We start from the raw sequence: 15479 nt of genomic DNA on the forward strand, positions 1-15479 counted from the left end.
CATTTTAAATGCTTTTTTCTTAGTACCCCTTTATAGTTTTTGGCCATGTGCTTACTAAACAGGCTCTGCCTTAGTAAATTCCCTTTTAAACTCTATTTTTATTGCTTTTAATAATTTTTAAACCTAGTTTTTATTATTTAATGTTTTAAAGGCTTTTTTCTTAACCTACCCAGATAGTAAATAGTTTAATTGTGTTTCTTCTTAGCCTCCCTTTACAGTTTTTAGCCATGGGCTTACTAAACAGGTTGGCCTTAGTAAATTCCCTTTTTTGGCTATATGGGTTCTTTTAAAACCAAATTTTTAATATTATATAACTTTTTTTCTTAAACTAACCCTTTACAAACAAATATTTCCTTTTATCTTTAAGTTCTATCTTTCTCTTCTTGAATAACTTTCCTTTACCAACCTCTCTCCTTACTCAGTCACATTCAATAACCTTTCTTTCCTTTTTTCTCTAAATCTTGCCCACACTTTCTTTTTTCATCTTTACACTCTCACTCTCTTCTTTCAACCTTTCTCTCTGCATGTACCCAAGCAAAACACACACAACACTTCCCCTAGTCAAACACACACACATTTTCAAAATGACTGACAGCGCCAAACTTCGGTGCCAACAGAAACAGGTTGGGAAGGCAGGACATAAGCCCTAAATGGGGCGTGGCAACCTGTCAAAAATGCATGATGATGAATGCTATCAAGTAATATACTACTGATATTGTTAGTATTAAACATTGGGATAAACTTGCTGTTAATAAGCACCCCTGTAACAATGTATAGTGTATAAGATTTTTGGAAAAATCCTTTAAGACCATATGGTAATGATGCTTCTCAGCTATTACCTGTGAATAAACTTAAAGCTTAGCATAGCAGAAAAAAAATTACATACCTGGTCTTCTATATAAAAAGGGAAACTGAGGTACACCACTTCATGAATGTCATGACTGAACAGTGGGATAATTTCCCCTAAACCCCTACAGAGTAAAAGCCATTAAACCTGGCCTGCCTATAGAACAAAACACAGGAAATTATGGGGGTAATTGCAGGCAAAACCGAGCAATCAGCAAGGGTATTTGTAGAAGGAAAGGATATTTTAAGCAATAATCTGCCACCCCAAAGGGGGTAGAAACATGCTCTTTTTGTCTTTCAGAAAATCAGGAAAAGCTGATACCAGCTGAAGAGCAACCCAGAATATCGTGAATCTACTGTTGTAACAAAGATAGTGTTTTGTGTTTGTTTTGACTTATGTTGTTTGTCTTGTTGCTAGCATTGTTGTGTATTATGTTACAAAAGGGAAAATACTGCATTAGGCAGAAAAAGATTAATAAGCATTCTAACTGTATTTACAGAAACCAATGTTGCAGAAAAGCAGAGGTCAAGGAATGTCAGTCTGTTAACAGGGAAACATTCTTATGTGCTAAAAGGCAAATTAAAAGACAAAGTATGCATAAGACACAAGGTTTATCTGTTGGGAGGAATGGAAGAATAAACATTAAAAAAAATGAAAAACAAAGTGAAATAACCAAGGGAAAAAAAGGTTTGTGAAATCATTGGTTTCTTGGGGGTGTGTGGAAAATCAGTAATAATTGGCAAGTCTTTATCAACTTCCAGCATGCAAGCCCAGCTGAATGCATCTGTGTGTTCTATTAAATTGGATGTAAGGAAAGAAAGGCCATTACGACACCTTCCCTGATTACTACAAGGGGCAGTATGGTAAAGGCCCAGTGAAGGTAGACCTGCCCTAATACTATTTCAGTGAGAACTACTGAAGGTTATTGGATATACCTGGCAGCCAGGAGGGGTGGGTATCCTAAAGAAAAGGCTCCCATGAAATGTATTGAACTGCTTTGGGTAAAACTGGATTACGAGTTGGATGCTACTAACATAGAGGTAATGGCAAACAAACTGTTATGCTACAGCTGAAATACAAGAATTGGAAAAGTCCATCCGTGCAGCCTTATCAGCATTAGGAATGGGTCAACAATTATTTTCTAAAATGCTGCCAGTATGGCAAGCGAAAGGTGAAAAGAATTTGTTATTGTTAGCAGGGACTATGGACTCAATACAAGAAAATGTGTCCTTTGCATTAGCCTGTATACTGGCCCCAGAAATGAGTCAGCAATTTTGGTTTCCCAGTGAATCTCTTTTTTTCCTGCATCTGAACCTGGTAATTCCCAAGACCCAGGAAAAACACAAGCCAAATACTGAGCTCAATACAATGCACAAAGGTCCCTTGCCCAGCACTGAGATGCAGCTGCATCTGGAGTGGGGTGCAAGGGCTGTTTATATAAGGATCTCTTGCCTGGCTGGCGTGGAAATGCAGCCACCTCCAGGTAGGGCATCTGTTTAACAGCCACTAAGAGAAACCTCCCCGGCACCTAATTAAAAAGAGTCTGAAACCAAACGGTGATTAACCAGAGGCAGAATGTAACAAACCAAACTAGAGGCCAGTGCAGACACCAGGGTTCCTGCCCTGGATCTCACCCCAAAGACCAAGGGTCTGCCCTGATCCGCATGGATCCAGTGCAGCAAGTTATAACCCACTAGACCTGGCAGGCACTATCCCAGCAGGAATCTGCCCCGGGCTCGCCCCTTCTGCCACTGGCTGGGGACCTATGTCCAAGCGGCCGCACCCCAGTGTTCAATGGGACCCTCTCACCTGCTCTCCATGGCTCTCGCCCAGCCCCAAACCAGGGCCGACTGGCCAGAGATGCAGCACACTCACCAACTGGAAACTCCCTGTTGTGGAAGATCCCCTCAGCAACCAGCCTTCCAACACAGCCACCGGGGCCCACACGCGGGCGGCAGAGCTGATGTGCCACTGGCCTGGGGCAGAGCAGGTCAGGGTCTGGCTGGGGTGAGAGACTTGGGAGGACCCGGCAATTAGGGCTGGTCCCAATGCACCTATAGGGCACTGTGTTTCTTTTAGTTCTAGGTTCCCCTAAACCCTTGTGTATCTTAACACCAGGCAAGGAGTGCTTGTATAAACAGCCTCCACGCCCTACCCCAGAGGCAGCCACATTGCAGCGCTGGGGAGAGGTCCCTGTGTAAACAGCCCCAGGAACCAGGCCAGATTCTCTGCGTCTCAGCTCTTAAGCCAAAGGATGGTGTTTGTGCTGGGCCATGGAATCCAGCTGCCTCTCCTGATCCAGTCAATGACCTGGGTCATTGGACAGGTTCTGATCTACTGGCGTCTGCCCGGCTGAGAGACCCTGGAGGGGAAGGGCCCCGTGCCCCATTCCAACTCCCCAGACTCAACCAGTGCCCAACTCTGGGGCAGATCAGAGCCAGTGCCCCCTAGACTGGAAAAGCCCTGTGCCCCATTCCCCCTACCCCCAGCCAGCCCCCCACAGGGGGCCAGAAGCCGACTGTCAGTGGGAGCTGCCTGTGTCTGTGACCATCTCCCTCTCGCATCGATGGCACTGAGATCTCCAGCCACTGGAACCACCTTCTGCAAGATGTTCTAGGGCCAGATTCATATGCTGACTTCCCCTTCCTGTCTTGAAATCTCACATCTCGCCGCAACCTGAGATTCACTAGCCATCCTAACCGGGCATCTGCTGTTCCAGTGCGCTGTTCCCAGCCACCCCACCCCAGAGGCAGATGCATCTCAGCTCCAGGTGAGTAACCCCTGGGCAATGTCGCTGTGTGGCTGTTCCCCAGCTGCCCCGCCCCGGAGGCAGCTGCATCTCAGCTAGGGGTAAGTGATTAGTGTCTGCAGCATGTACAATACGATAAGAGGTGTGAGCCGCTAGTGTTAAAATATTTTTGTGTGTCTGGAAAAAGCAGTAATAAATGGATAGAACTGGGACAGGAGGCTGGGAGCCAAGACTTCTGGGTTCTGTCCCTAGCTCTGGGAGGGGAATGAGGTGTAGAGGGGCTCAGAGCCTGGACTCCTGGGTTCTATTTCCAGCCCCACAAGCAATAGGCAGCCTGCCCCTGTTGCAGGGAAGCCACTGGCAGCCCCAGCCACAGGGAGGGAAGTCGGCCGGATGCTGGTGCTGGGGTTTCTGAGAGAGCATGTCCCACCGCCTCCCTCAGCATCCACTTCTGCTTTCACATTCCTGTGCATGCTGCTTCCCCAGGCTCCGAGTCACAAACCCTGGGGAACCCGGCCTGCAGGGTCAGAGAGCCAGGTGCCAGGCCCCCCTCTGCAGGTCTAGGGGTGAGTGGAACTAGGGTTGGGGAGGGAGCTGGATGGTCAGGGTGCCCCTCAGTCCCAACCAACAGCCCCTTCCCATCCCAGCCCCCGGCTCCCTGCCCCCACAGCTCTGCCAGTGGCCCTCCAGCCCGAGCAGGGTCCTGCCCTAGGGCTCCCCCACCATGGGGACCACACTGGAGCCATGGGCTCAGGGGGACACGTACAGCCTCATATCTCAGCCTCCTTCCTGAGAACACCTGAAGGCAGCAGAAGAATGGTGGGAAATGGAACTGCTGGGCTTTTCCCCCTTCCCCATAGGGGTGGTTTTGGGGGGCAGGGAATGCAGGCATTGCAGAGGGATGGGGATGGCGGCTGGATCTCTCATGGCCGGCCCCAGGACAGCAGAGCCTGTCCCACCCTACTCTGGCAGGGGATGGTGCATGGGCCACAGGGGATCCAGGCTGAGACCCGCTCAGCTCATTGCACCAGTGACCGGCCCCAAGGCTGCAGAACTCCATCCTTGAAACCCCCTCTGATAGGCTGTCCTGACCACTTGCCCCACCTCCTGGAGAAGGGCAGCCAATCAGGGGTGCTGCAGGAGGGAGGCAGCTCCCACCTCAGGAGCTGAGAGGAGTTTTTAGGTAGGGGAGGGAAAGGGGGGAGCAGCTTGTACCATTTTCATGGGGGTGCGAGGAGCCATTGCCCTGTACCATTTGCACAGAAGGGGAATGGGGGATGCAGGGGAGTGGCTCATAACGTTTTAAAAAGCAAGGAGGGGTGAGGAGTAAATAGTCCACACCATTTTCGAAGGGGAGGAGGGGAGAGCAGTGAGTGACCCATACCATTCTGACAGCAGTGGATGGGGGAGCGGGAAAGGAGTGAGTGGCCAATACCATTTTCAAACATGGGGGGTGGAGAGTCACAGCTGCAGGACAAGCAGGGTCAAGTGGGGATGGAGGAGAAAGCTGTGGGGCAGGGAGGGCAGGATTAGCGCCCCACCCTGGCTGCACAGGGAGGAGCTGTCAGATCTCTGCACCCTTCCCTCTGCGGACACGTTACTCTCATCTGGGCCATCTGGCTCCACTGGACCCCTGCAGAACTGAGCCACTCACCGTGTGGGGGGCAACACCAGCACTCGTGTGGGGGGGGTGTGAGCCAACGGGCCGCAAACAACAGGGTTTGAAAAGACACAAATCTGTGTATTTTAAAAGCCAATCTCAGGATTTTTATACCAAACCTTGGGATTTATTAGTGAATACTGCGGGTGGCAGAGAGAGGGGAATTTTCATCATGTTCACATTAAATCTCAGGATTTTTTAGCGAATCCTGGAATCACAGACCCACAGGGTGAGAATGGATCACAGGGGTCACCCAGTCCAACCCCTGCCAAGATGCAGGACTGGTTGGGTCTAATCCATCCCAGAGATGCTGTGGAGCCTCCTCTCGAAACCCTCCAGTGAAGAAGCTTCCAAGATCTCCCTGAGTGTCTGCTCCATTGTCCGACTGCTCACACAGCTGGAGAGTTTTCCCTGAGATTTAATCTCAATCTGCTCTGCTGTACTTTGAACCTGTTGCCCCTTGTCCTGCCCTCTGGGGCGAGAGAGAACAACTTTTCTCCAGCTTCTCTATGGCAGCCTTTTAAGTATTTGAAAACCACGATCGTGTCCCCCCCCACCCCGCCAATCTCTTTTCCAAGAGATTTTCCTTCTGCCTTTTGTGAGTCGGACAGTGTGACGAAGTGGGGCTGTTCTTAATGTTCCCCCTGAATACTGTGGGGGGGCCTCAGTTCCTGGCCAACCCTCTGTCACCTGGCAACTAATGGCCAGGCCCTTCCCCCTACCCTTGTAAGAGGATGCTAAAGGTGGAGGAGAACAAAGAGGTCAGGTGGCCTCCTGGCCCGGGAACGAGACAAAGCCCAGAGACAAGGGGCTGGAGCGGTTGTTAGTCTGGAGCTGGCTGAGGACGAGGAGTGAAGTGCAGACATGGAGGTCTGGCTCACAGCCCCCCAGAATGGACCCAGCCGAGGGGTCCGGTTCGCTGTATCTACAAGCTCTGTTTTAGACTGTTTTCCTGTTATTGAATAAACCTGTTTTACTGGCTGGCTGAGAGTCACATCTGACTGCGAAGTGGGGGTGCAGGACCCTGTGGCTTCCCCAGGACCCCGCTGGGGTGGACTCGCTGTGGGAAGTGCACGGAGGGGCAGAGGATGCTGAATGCTCCAAGGAGAGACCCAGGAGGTGAAGCCGTGTGAGCTTCTTGCCCTGAACAAGTCTGCTCCAAGGGAAAGAAGGCTCCCCAAAGTCCTGACTGGCTTGGTGGGGAGCAGTTCCAGAGCATCGCCCGGGGACTCCGTGACAGGCAGGCTGGGTAGGTACTGCACCCTGGTTCCCTAAGAACACAGAGCTGCTAGTAACAACCTGTCCTCCATGAATTTATCCAGTTCTTTTTCAACCCTGTTATAGTTTTGGCCTTCACCACATCCTCTGGCAAGGAGTTCCAGAGATTGACTGTGAAGAAATAGTGCCTTTGGTTTGTTTTAAACCTTCTGTCTATTCATTTCATTTGGGGACTCCTAGTTCTTGTGTTATGGGAAGGAGTAAATAACACTTCCTTATTTACTTTCTCCACACTTGTCATGATCTTATAGACCTTTATCATATCCCCACTTAGTCGTCTCTTTTCCAAGCTGAAAAGTCTCAGTCTTATTACTTTTTTCTTATACGGAAGCTGTTCTATCCCCCTAATCATTTTTGTTGCCCTTTTGTGAACCTTTTCCAATTCCAATTTGCGATAAGACCACAGAACTGCACGCAGTATTAAAGATGGGGGTGTGCCATGGCTCTATATAAAGGCAATATGATATTTTTGTTTTATTAACTATCCCTTTCTTAATGATTCCCAACATTCTGTTCACTCCTTTGGCGGCCGCTGCACATTGAGTGAATGTTTTCAGAGAACTATCCACAATGACTCCAAGATACCGTAAGAACATAAAAAGATAAGAACGGCCAGACTGGGTCAGACCAAAGGTCCATCCAGCCCAGTATCCTGTCTACTGACAGTGGCCAGTGCCAGGTGCCCCAGAGAGAGTGAACCTAACAGGTAATGATCAAGTGATCTCTCTCCTGCCGTCCATCTCCACCCTCTGACAAACAAAGGCTAGGGACACCATTACTTACCCAGCCTGGCTAATAGCCATTAATGGACTTAACCTCCATGAATATACCTAGTTCTCCTTTAAACCCTGTTATAGTCTTCCTTGAGTGGTAGCACCTCATTTTATATATATATATATAGTTGGGATTATGTTTTCCAATGTGCATTACTTTGCATTTATTAACATTGAATTTCATCTGCCATTTTGTTGCCCAGTCACCCAGTTTTGTGAGATCCTTTGTTGCTCTTTGCTGTCAGCTTTCAACTTAAATATCTTGAGGATGTTTGCATCATCTGCAAATTTTGCCACCTCACTGTTGACCCCTTTTTCCAGACCATTGATGAATATGTTGAACAGCACTTGTTCCAGTACAGACCTCTGGTGACATCACTATTTACCTCTCTTCACTGTGAAAATTGACCATCTATTCCTACCCTTTAATTATCTTTAACTAGTTACTGATCCAGGAAAGGATCTTCCCACTTATCCCATGCAAGCTTACTTTGCATAAGAACCTTTCGGGAGGGACGTTAGCACAGGCTTTCTGAAAATCTAAGTACATGGACTGGGTCACCCTTGTCCACATGCTTGTTGACTCCCTCAAAAATTCTATTAATTTGGTAAGACAAGATTTCCCTTTTTAAAAAACCATGCTGACTCTTCTCCAATAAATCATGTTCATCTCTGTATCTGATCATTCTGTTCTTTCCTGTAGTTTCAAACAATTTGCCCGGCACTGAAGTTAGGCTTAGTGGCCTCTAATTGCTTGGTCACCTCTGGAGCCTTTTAAAAAAATTGGTGTCACATTAGCTCTCCTCCAGTCATCCGGTACAGAAACTGATTTAAATGATATGTTACATACCACAGTTAGTAGTTCTGCAATCTCACATTTGAGTTCCGTCAGAAGTCTTCTCCAGCTTCCTTATGAAAATGTTACGTGGGACTGTGTCAAAAGCCTTGCTGAAGTCCAGGTATGTTATGTCCACCGCTTTCCCCCAGCCACCAGCCGGTTATCTCGTCAAAGAAGGAAAGCAAGATGGTTTGGCAGGATTTGTTCTTGGTAAATCCATGCTGGTGATCACCCCTTCGGCCTCACAAATTGAAGGTTTTATACATTGCTCTAGGAGCTTTCCAGGTGTCTATAGTTCCCGACTCCTCCTTTTCCCCCTTTTAAAGTTGGTCCCCCTGTTAGCCCTTTTCCAGTCTTCTGGGACCTCTCCTGGCATCCATGAGTTTGCAAATATTATTGCCAGTGGTTCCAGCTAATTCCTTCAGCCCCCTGGGTTGAACAGCTTCCTGCCCCACTGATCTGAATTCACTCAAATTGGTCAGAACATCTCCGACGTGTTCTTTACTAATCTCGATCTGCAGCCTTTCCCCTTTGTTGTCCATCGTAACTTTGCTGGTTGCCCGCTCGCATGTTGGTTTTTCTGGGAAGACTGAAACAAAGCAGGCACTGAGCAGCGCTGCCTTCCCACCATCTTCTGTCACCAGCTCGGGATATTCTGGCCGATCTTGTGATTCTTAGAGAAAATCTCTTCTTTTTTTTTTGTGTGCCAATTTAAGGATTTTTTTAGCCCACGGTCTCGCGGGACTATCTGGTGATTTGGGGATCGGTGGGAGGGAGGAGGGGGTCACTGCGCTGCCAGAAGCCCCAGATCATCCCCCTGAAGAGCGCAGCAGTACTGATGGCCCCCCAGGCAGATCTGTCCTCCCCAAACAGCCTCTGCTCTCACACTTCCCACCCCCATCTGTCTCTAGGTCTGTCCCAGCCCAAACCCCAGCCATGGACAGAGCCCTGCCGCCACAGCAGGATGCAAGGGAATGGGAGCTCCGGGATCAGGGGACCCCCTGGAGAGCAGGGGGTCCTGCCCCCCCTGCAGCCACTCTGAGGGTCCTGATCCTCGCCCTGCTCTGGAGGGGTAAGTAAGCAGCATCTGCAGCCCCAGTGCAGGGGGAAGGGCAGAAGCTGCTCTAAGCGGGGCCAGTTCTGTCCCAGGACATGAAAGAGAGACTGGCCAGAGGGGGAGGGGAGCCCAGTGCCCCAGTGTGGTGCCAGGGGGCACCGAGTGAAAGGGAGCGGACAGGGGGCTCGATGGATGGGCTGTGGGTCAGGAGCAATGGGCATCGGCAGAGCTGTGGGGGGAGCTCAGGGTTGGTCTCTGTTCTCTATCGCTCCCGCATCAATCCCTCTCCGTCCCCTGCAGAGTCCCTAGCCCAACAGCCTGGATTTACCCTGAAGGTGCCGCAGTCGGTGTCGATGCAGGAAGGTCTCTGCGTTCTCGTCCCCTGTACCTTCGCGTACCCAGTCTCGTACGACACTAAGAATTCCCCAGCCCGGCTCTACAGATACTGGTACAAGGATCCAGCCGATGTGAGTCATGAGTCGCTCGTGGCCAGCAGTGACTCCAGCCGGGAGGCGTCGCAGGAGACCCAGGGCAGGTTCCAGCTGGCGAAGAAGCCAGCCGACGGCGACTGCTCCCTGCAAATCAGCGATGCCCGATGGATGGATGCAGGGAAATATTTCTTTAGAGTCAAGAAAGGAACATTGAAATACAATTACCTCTCCAATTCCGATGGCACTGTTGCAAAGCTCGCGATCTCCGTGCCAGGTAAGAGCAGCCACAGTCACTGCTGATCAGCCCCACTGAGCCAGCCAGTCCCCCCCCCCCGGGGCCGAATCAGGGCCGCGCCCCTAGAGGGGAAAGGCCCCGTGTCCCTGAGTGATTCTCTCCCCTCTCCCCGTGTCTCAGGGCTGACGGAGGAGCCAGAGATCCAGATCTCGCCGGCGCGGGAGCTGCCAGGGATGCTGCTGGCCGGGGAGCCGGTGACTGTGACCTGCACAGCCCCTGGGCGCTGCTCCGAGCCCCCTTCCCAAGTCATCTGGACGGGGTCGTTCAGCGACACAGCCCGGGACGTCTCAGCCCAGCTGGTGAACAGCACCTAGGCCCACAGCTCCACACTCAGCTTCACACCCGGCCCAGGGGACCACAGCAAAGAGCTCGTCTGCACCGTCACCTAAAGGCCACCATGGGGACGGTCCTCCCACAGAACCGTCCAGCTCCATGTCACCTGTGAGTGACCCTAGATGCCGGACCCCAGCCCCCTCTGCTGGGATCCCCATCCCTGGGCTCCTCAGCCCTGCCCTCCAGTCCCTCCCCCAACTCAGCCCTTTGCTGGGATCCCCACCCCCCACCATGCACCCTCAGCCAATTCTACTCCAGGCCCCTTCCCTCCACACCGTGCAGCCCCTTCTCCCTTGGGATCTTCACCCCTTCCTGCCCCACTTGGCTATGGCTCCCCTCTCTACCCCCATCTGCCCTGCCCCCAGAAGCCTCCTATGCTGCGATCCACCACCCCATTCCAATCTCCCCTTGTTGGGATTTCCCCTCACACCAGCCACCCCAGTTCCCCCTGAGATCCCCCAGGCTGTCCCACCAAGTCTCCTCCTCCCTCTTCTTTCTGCCGGGATCGGTGGATGCTCTATATGGGACAGAGTGTTAACAGGACCCAGTCACTGTCTGGCTCTAAACACGCTCCGAGGTCGGTGCCTAGAGACCTCGGCCGCCCTGCCCCAGGGCAAACCCCCGTTCAATGGCCTGTGACCCTCGCGCTGCAGATCCAGGGCAGAGGGGAAATCAGTGGCCGCCTTTGTGAGTGAAGGATCAAATCAGGCATCACTGTAAAGACGACCCTTGTTCCCGTCAGCCGGAGGGAGATTTAGAGAGAACCCGCCCCCGAGTTTCCCGCCTGTGTCTGAGCCCAGGCCCCAGCCTGACCCCAAACGTCTACACACACCTCGGAGAAAACATCTGCTCTGCAATCAGAGCCCCACAGCCCGAGCCCCACGAGTCCGACCCAACAGAATCAGGCTCTGAGCCTCGGGGTCGAGGGGCTTTGAGGGCAGCGTGGACGGACCCTGTCAGGCCTGGCCAAATAGTACCAGCGTCCAGCTGTTCTGGGTGTTGATTTCACATGCCGCCCTCTGGGCACAGCCGGGCTGCAAAGTACCCAGGCCAGGCTGGCGAAGCCAGAGGGTGAAAGGAGAGGGCTGGGGAGAGACGAACCAAGGGGGAAAGGCCAAGGACCCACAAGGGGGGTTTCTGACATGTCTGGTGGTGGCTGGGGCTCAGCTGGGGACAGGAGTGAGGTTATTTAATCCCCTGGCTCTGGCCTGGCAGGGAGAGGACACATCTGGGGAGTGGGAGGCTGCTATAGCTAATTAGCTGCTTTGGGGGCAGCCCCACGGGAGCCAGCTGAGGCTTGAATGGATCCCTGGGCCGTCTTCAAGGGCCATGAGCTCCCATGCTGAAGGTGGAGAAGCAGGTGGGTTGGTGTGAAAGGCAACTGACCGAGGATGGGGCTGGATCAGTGCCCAGGGCAGAAGAACCTGTGGGATTCACCTACTGGATACTAGCAGGTTAATCTATGGGACTCCCTTCCCCTGGGTATTAGTATGGTTAACCCATGGGACTCCCTGCCCCTGGGTTTCTCTCTCTGACTATTAATTTGTTGCTGTGTGTCCTGCTCTCCCCAGACATCCCCAAGCTGGGGACCGGGCTGAACTCGTCCTGCCAGCACCAGGGGCCCAGCGTCAGCTACAGTTACTCCCTGAGCTCCCACCCCCCTCCCCAGCTTCACTGGCAGGTTACAGGGAGCCCTTGGCTGGGAACGGCTCTGGGGGGCCCGCAGGTCAGCTTGTGGTCCCAGGGGGATAAGGCCGTCAGCACCCTGAGCTGGACGGGGAGTGGGGACAGAGACCCGGATCTTCTGCCTCTGCTCCAACATCCACAGGATGTTCGCTGTACAGTACTGCTGAGCCCACCGGAAACGAGAGAGCCCTTCCCCGCTAGGGAGTACGAGCGCTGATCTGGCCCCAGGGAGGGGATTGGCTGGCTTGTGGGGGGAGGTGGGCGGGCATTGGGCCACAGGGCCTTTCCACCTCTAGGGGGTGCTGGCTCGTACCCAGCCCCAGAGCAGGGGCTGGCTGGTTCGGGCAGGGATTGCAGGGATCTATCCCAGACTCTCAGCTTCTTCCAGCTCCCACAGGTGGCCTCACTCGGGCATTTATCGAAATCAGCTGCAAACTCATCTTCATGGTGACTGGATTCTTCCTGGCCTATTACCTCACCTTGCTCTATTACAGACGGTAACTCAGCAACTGACCCACCTACCCACCAACCCACCTAGCTACCAACCCACTGACCCACCCATGTACCCACCTACCACCCCACCTAACTACCTACCTAGGAACTTACCAACCTGCTCACCCGCCCACCTACCATCCCACCCACCTATGTAATCACCTACTTACCTATGTACCCATTGACCCACCTATCTACCTACAACACTGCCTAGCTACCAACCCACTGACCTACCCACCTACTGATCTACCAACCTACCTCCTATCTCTCTACCCACTTACCCAACTAACTACCCACCCACCTATGTACCCATCTACTTACTCACCTCCCATCCCTCCACCCATTTATCTATCTATCTATCTATCTATCCAGACTGCCAGCCACTTATATACCCCAGAATCTCTCTCTCCCAGGACACCCTGCTGTTCTCGTGGAAGCAGAAGGAAGGAGAGGCCGGGGGCCAGGGAATCCACGGTGCCCGAGTCCGGCGTGTAGATCGGGACATTCCTCAGCCACTGAAGAGCTGACAAAGAACTGGAATCTCAGGGGACTGAGGAGACAGAGAATGAGTCCTCAGCTCAGGGAACTGCCACCCTGGGTGAGGCCAACCGGCCGATCTAGCCTGATATCCTGCCCCCTCCCTACCTCTCCAGATGAGCCCCATCATGGGCCCATCTAGCCTGGTATCCTGCCCCCTCCCTGCCTCTCTGAATCATACCCATGGGCCTGAGAAGCAGATGGAAGCTGCTTGTAATGTTTATATGACCAGTAGATGTTCTGTTTATTGCCTTGATGATTATGACTCTGTTGGCTCTGTGGTGACCACCCGGCACCCAGATACCCCGGTGACAAACACATTATGAGACCCTCAAGAGAACAGAGCAGAGCAGATGATGATAGTTACTAATCCCTGCAAGAAAGTGCCCAACCCAGGAGCTCTGATGGCCATTCCCAGCCAGCGCGGGGAGAAAGTTTCACTGACAAACTATTTTTTGGGTGCCAAATGCAAATTTGACAACACCAAAACTTTGTGTAAATCTGGGTCTATTTTGCCAATTCGTTTGTTTGGGGAAAAAAGCCTCCCGAAATTTCCCAAAATTTAAAGTTTTCATTTAGTCATTTTTAAAAAGAAACATTTCACTTTCTCGATTCAAATGCACTGTATGGTTTCAAATTTCCATATTTTACTTTGTAATTAAAAAACATCTAAAATGCTAGAAATCGAAACAAAATGATTCATCCTCAAACCAAATCTATTTCTGACCTTTTAGTTTGCTGAACATTTTGACCAATTTCCATTTTTAGTTTTACATGAAAAGATTTTTTACTGCTGACTTTGGGTTCCCTCAAAATTTATCAGATTATGCTTTTCAGATTGACCCCCAAGTATTTTTTTCAAATGTTTGGTTCGCCAAAAACGTCAACAATTTTTCTTTTTGTTTCGACCCAAACAGTTTTCGATTTGCTAAAATTTGTGACCAATTTCTGTTTCAAGCCACAAGCCAGGTGAGGAATGGGGCACTGGGTCTTTTCCCTCTCGTGGGTGATGGCTTCGATCCAGCTCCAGGGTGGGGGACTACCTGGCTTAGGTGGTAGAGGTGGGATACCAGTGATGATGAGTGCAGGCTGTGTTGCTTGGTAGCTGTGCTGAACAATTTCCCCTTGGTGATGTGCAGATAATAGCAGCCCTTGTCCCTGCCTCACATGTTCTCGATGCCCAAGGAGCAGCCCCCGTTCTCCAGGTACCCCCGCATCCAGAAGTGGCCCTGTGCCTCCCCCAACACCTCTCTGCAGAGGATGTTGGTAGCGATGGGTTTCCCCCAGAACACGTCCGCTTGCTCCATGAACCAAGGCCCACAGATCCCTACATCCAATCCAGGCCATTTCAGTGGCCTGAATGTGCAGGGGATGATGAAGCAGAGACTCACCCAGGCTCACACCAATTCTGGGACCCTCAGGCCCAGGTCTGGGCTCTGGGCAAAGAAGCCTGCATAGGAGAGATGGGATGGGAGGAACACGCTGTTCTTGATGGAGCCACCAGATGGCACAGTTACACAAAGCCAGACATAGTGTGTGAGCAAGTGTTAAGTCTTTGGAGGAATGCTGGATTGATTGTGTTCAATATTTTTATGTAGATATATACCGTGCGGTGACTCTCCGCCAGCATAACACAGAAGGTTTATTGAATGTCTGAACCCAGCACAGGCAGTTCTCATGGCCCTCAAACCTAGCCAATCTCAGCACTGTCCAGCTGGGTCTGTCCCCATCCAGATAGCTCAGTTCAGAAGCGACCTCCTTCCACCAGCCCCTCCTCTACCCTTTGTCTATGTCCCTGGGCAAACAGGTCACCTGGGCACCATCTCTAGCATCCTTTGTTCCTTAACTGACCAGAACCAGTTGCCTTATGGGGCCCTCTCTCCTCCACTCTTTGTCCTCCTAGGGGCTGTCAGAGTTCCCTCCCTACTCTGAACTCTGGCGTACAGATGTGGGGACCAGCATGAAAGACTCCTCAAGTTTATTTTTACCAGCTTAGGTTAAGAACTTCCCCACAGACAAATCATTTCCTTGTCCTTGGATGGTATTGCGGCCACCACCAAGTGATTTAGACAAAAAAAAATCAGGAAAAGGGTCACTTGGAGTCCCTTGTTCCCCAAAATATTCCCCCCAAATCCCTTCACCCCTTTTCTGGGAAGGCTTGAGAATAATATACTAACCAATTTAGTTACAGTGTGAGCACAGACCAAACCCCTTGGTTTTTAGGACACTGAAAATCAATCAGGTTCTTAAAAAAATAATTTTATTTAAAGTAAAAGAATCACACCTGCAAGAAATCAGGATGGAAGGTAACTTTACAGGGTAATAGAAAGATTTAAACACAGAGGATTCCCCTCTAGGCTCAGCTTCAAAGTTACTAAAAACAGGAATAAAACTCCCTCTTTGCATAGGGAAAATTCACAAGCTAAAACAAGAGATAATCTAAGGCATTTCCTTGCCCTTACTTACAATTTTTGTAATCTTAGATGCTCATTTCAAGTATGTT

General features: G+C 51.2%; 1 protein-coding gene across 1 annotated transcript; it reads left to right on the plus strand.

Moving 5' to 3' along the window:
- Positions 1-3525: 3525 nt before the first annotated feature.
- On the plus strand, positions 3526-14972 carry LOC127038257 (myeloid cell surface antigen CD33-like). Its single transcript, XM_050930778.1, has 6 exons — positions 3526-3617; positions 9057-9217; positions 9503-9907; positions 10049-10369; positions 12336-12444; positions 12853-14972. Exons 1-4 carry the CDS (start codon positions 3601-3603, stop codon positions 10240-10242), a joined length of 777 nt encoding a protein of 258 aa, XP_050786735.1. The 5' UTR covers positions 3526-3600; the 3' UTR covers positions 10243-10369; positions 12336-12444; positions 12853-14972.
- The last annotated feature ends 507 nt before the right edge of the window (positions 14973-15479 follow it).

The sequence above is a fragment of the Gopherus flavomarginatus genome, chromosome 20 (genome assembly GCF_025201925.1).
Source record: "Gopherus flavomarginatus isolate rGopFla2 chromosome 20, rGopFla2.mat.asm, whole genome shotgun sequence".
In the NCBI taxonomy this organism is placed as follows: Eukaryota; Metazoa; Chordata; order Testudines; family Testudinidae; genus Gopherus; species Gopherus flavomarginatus.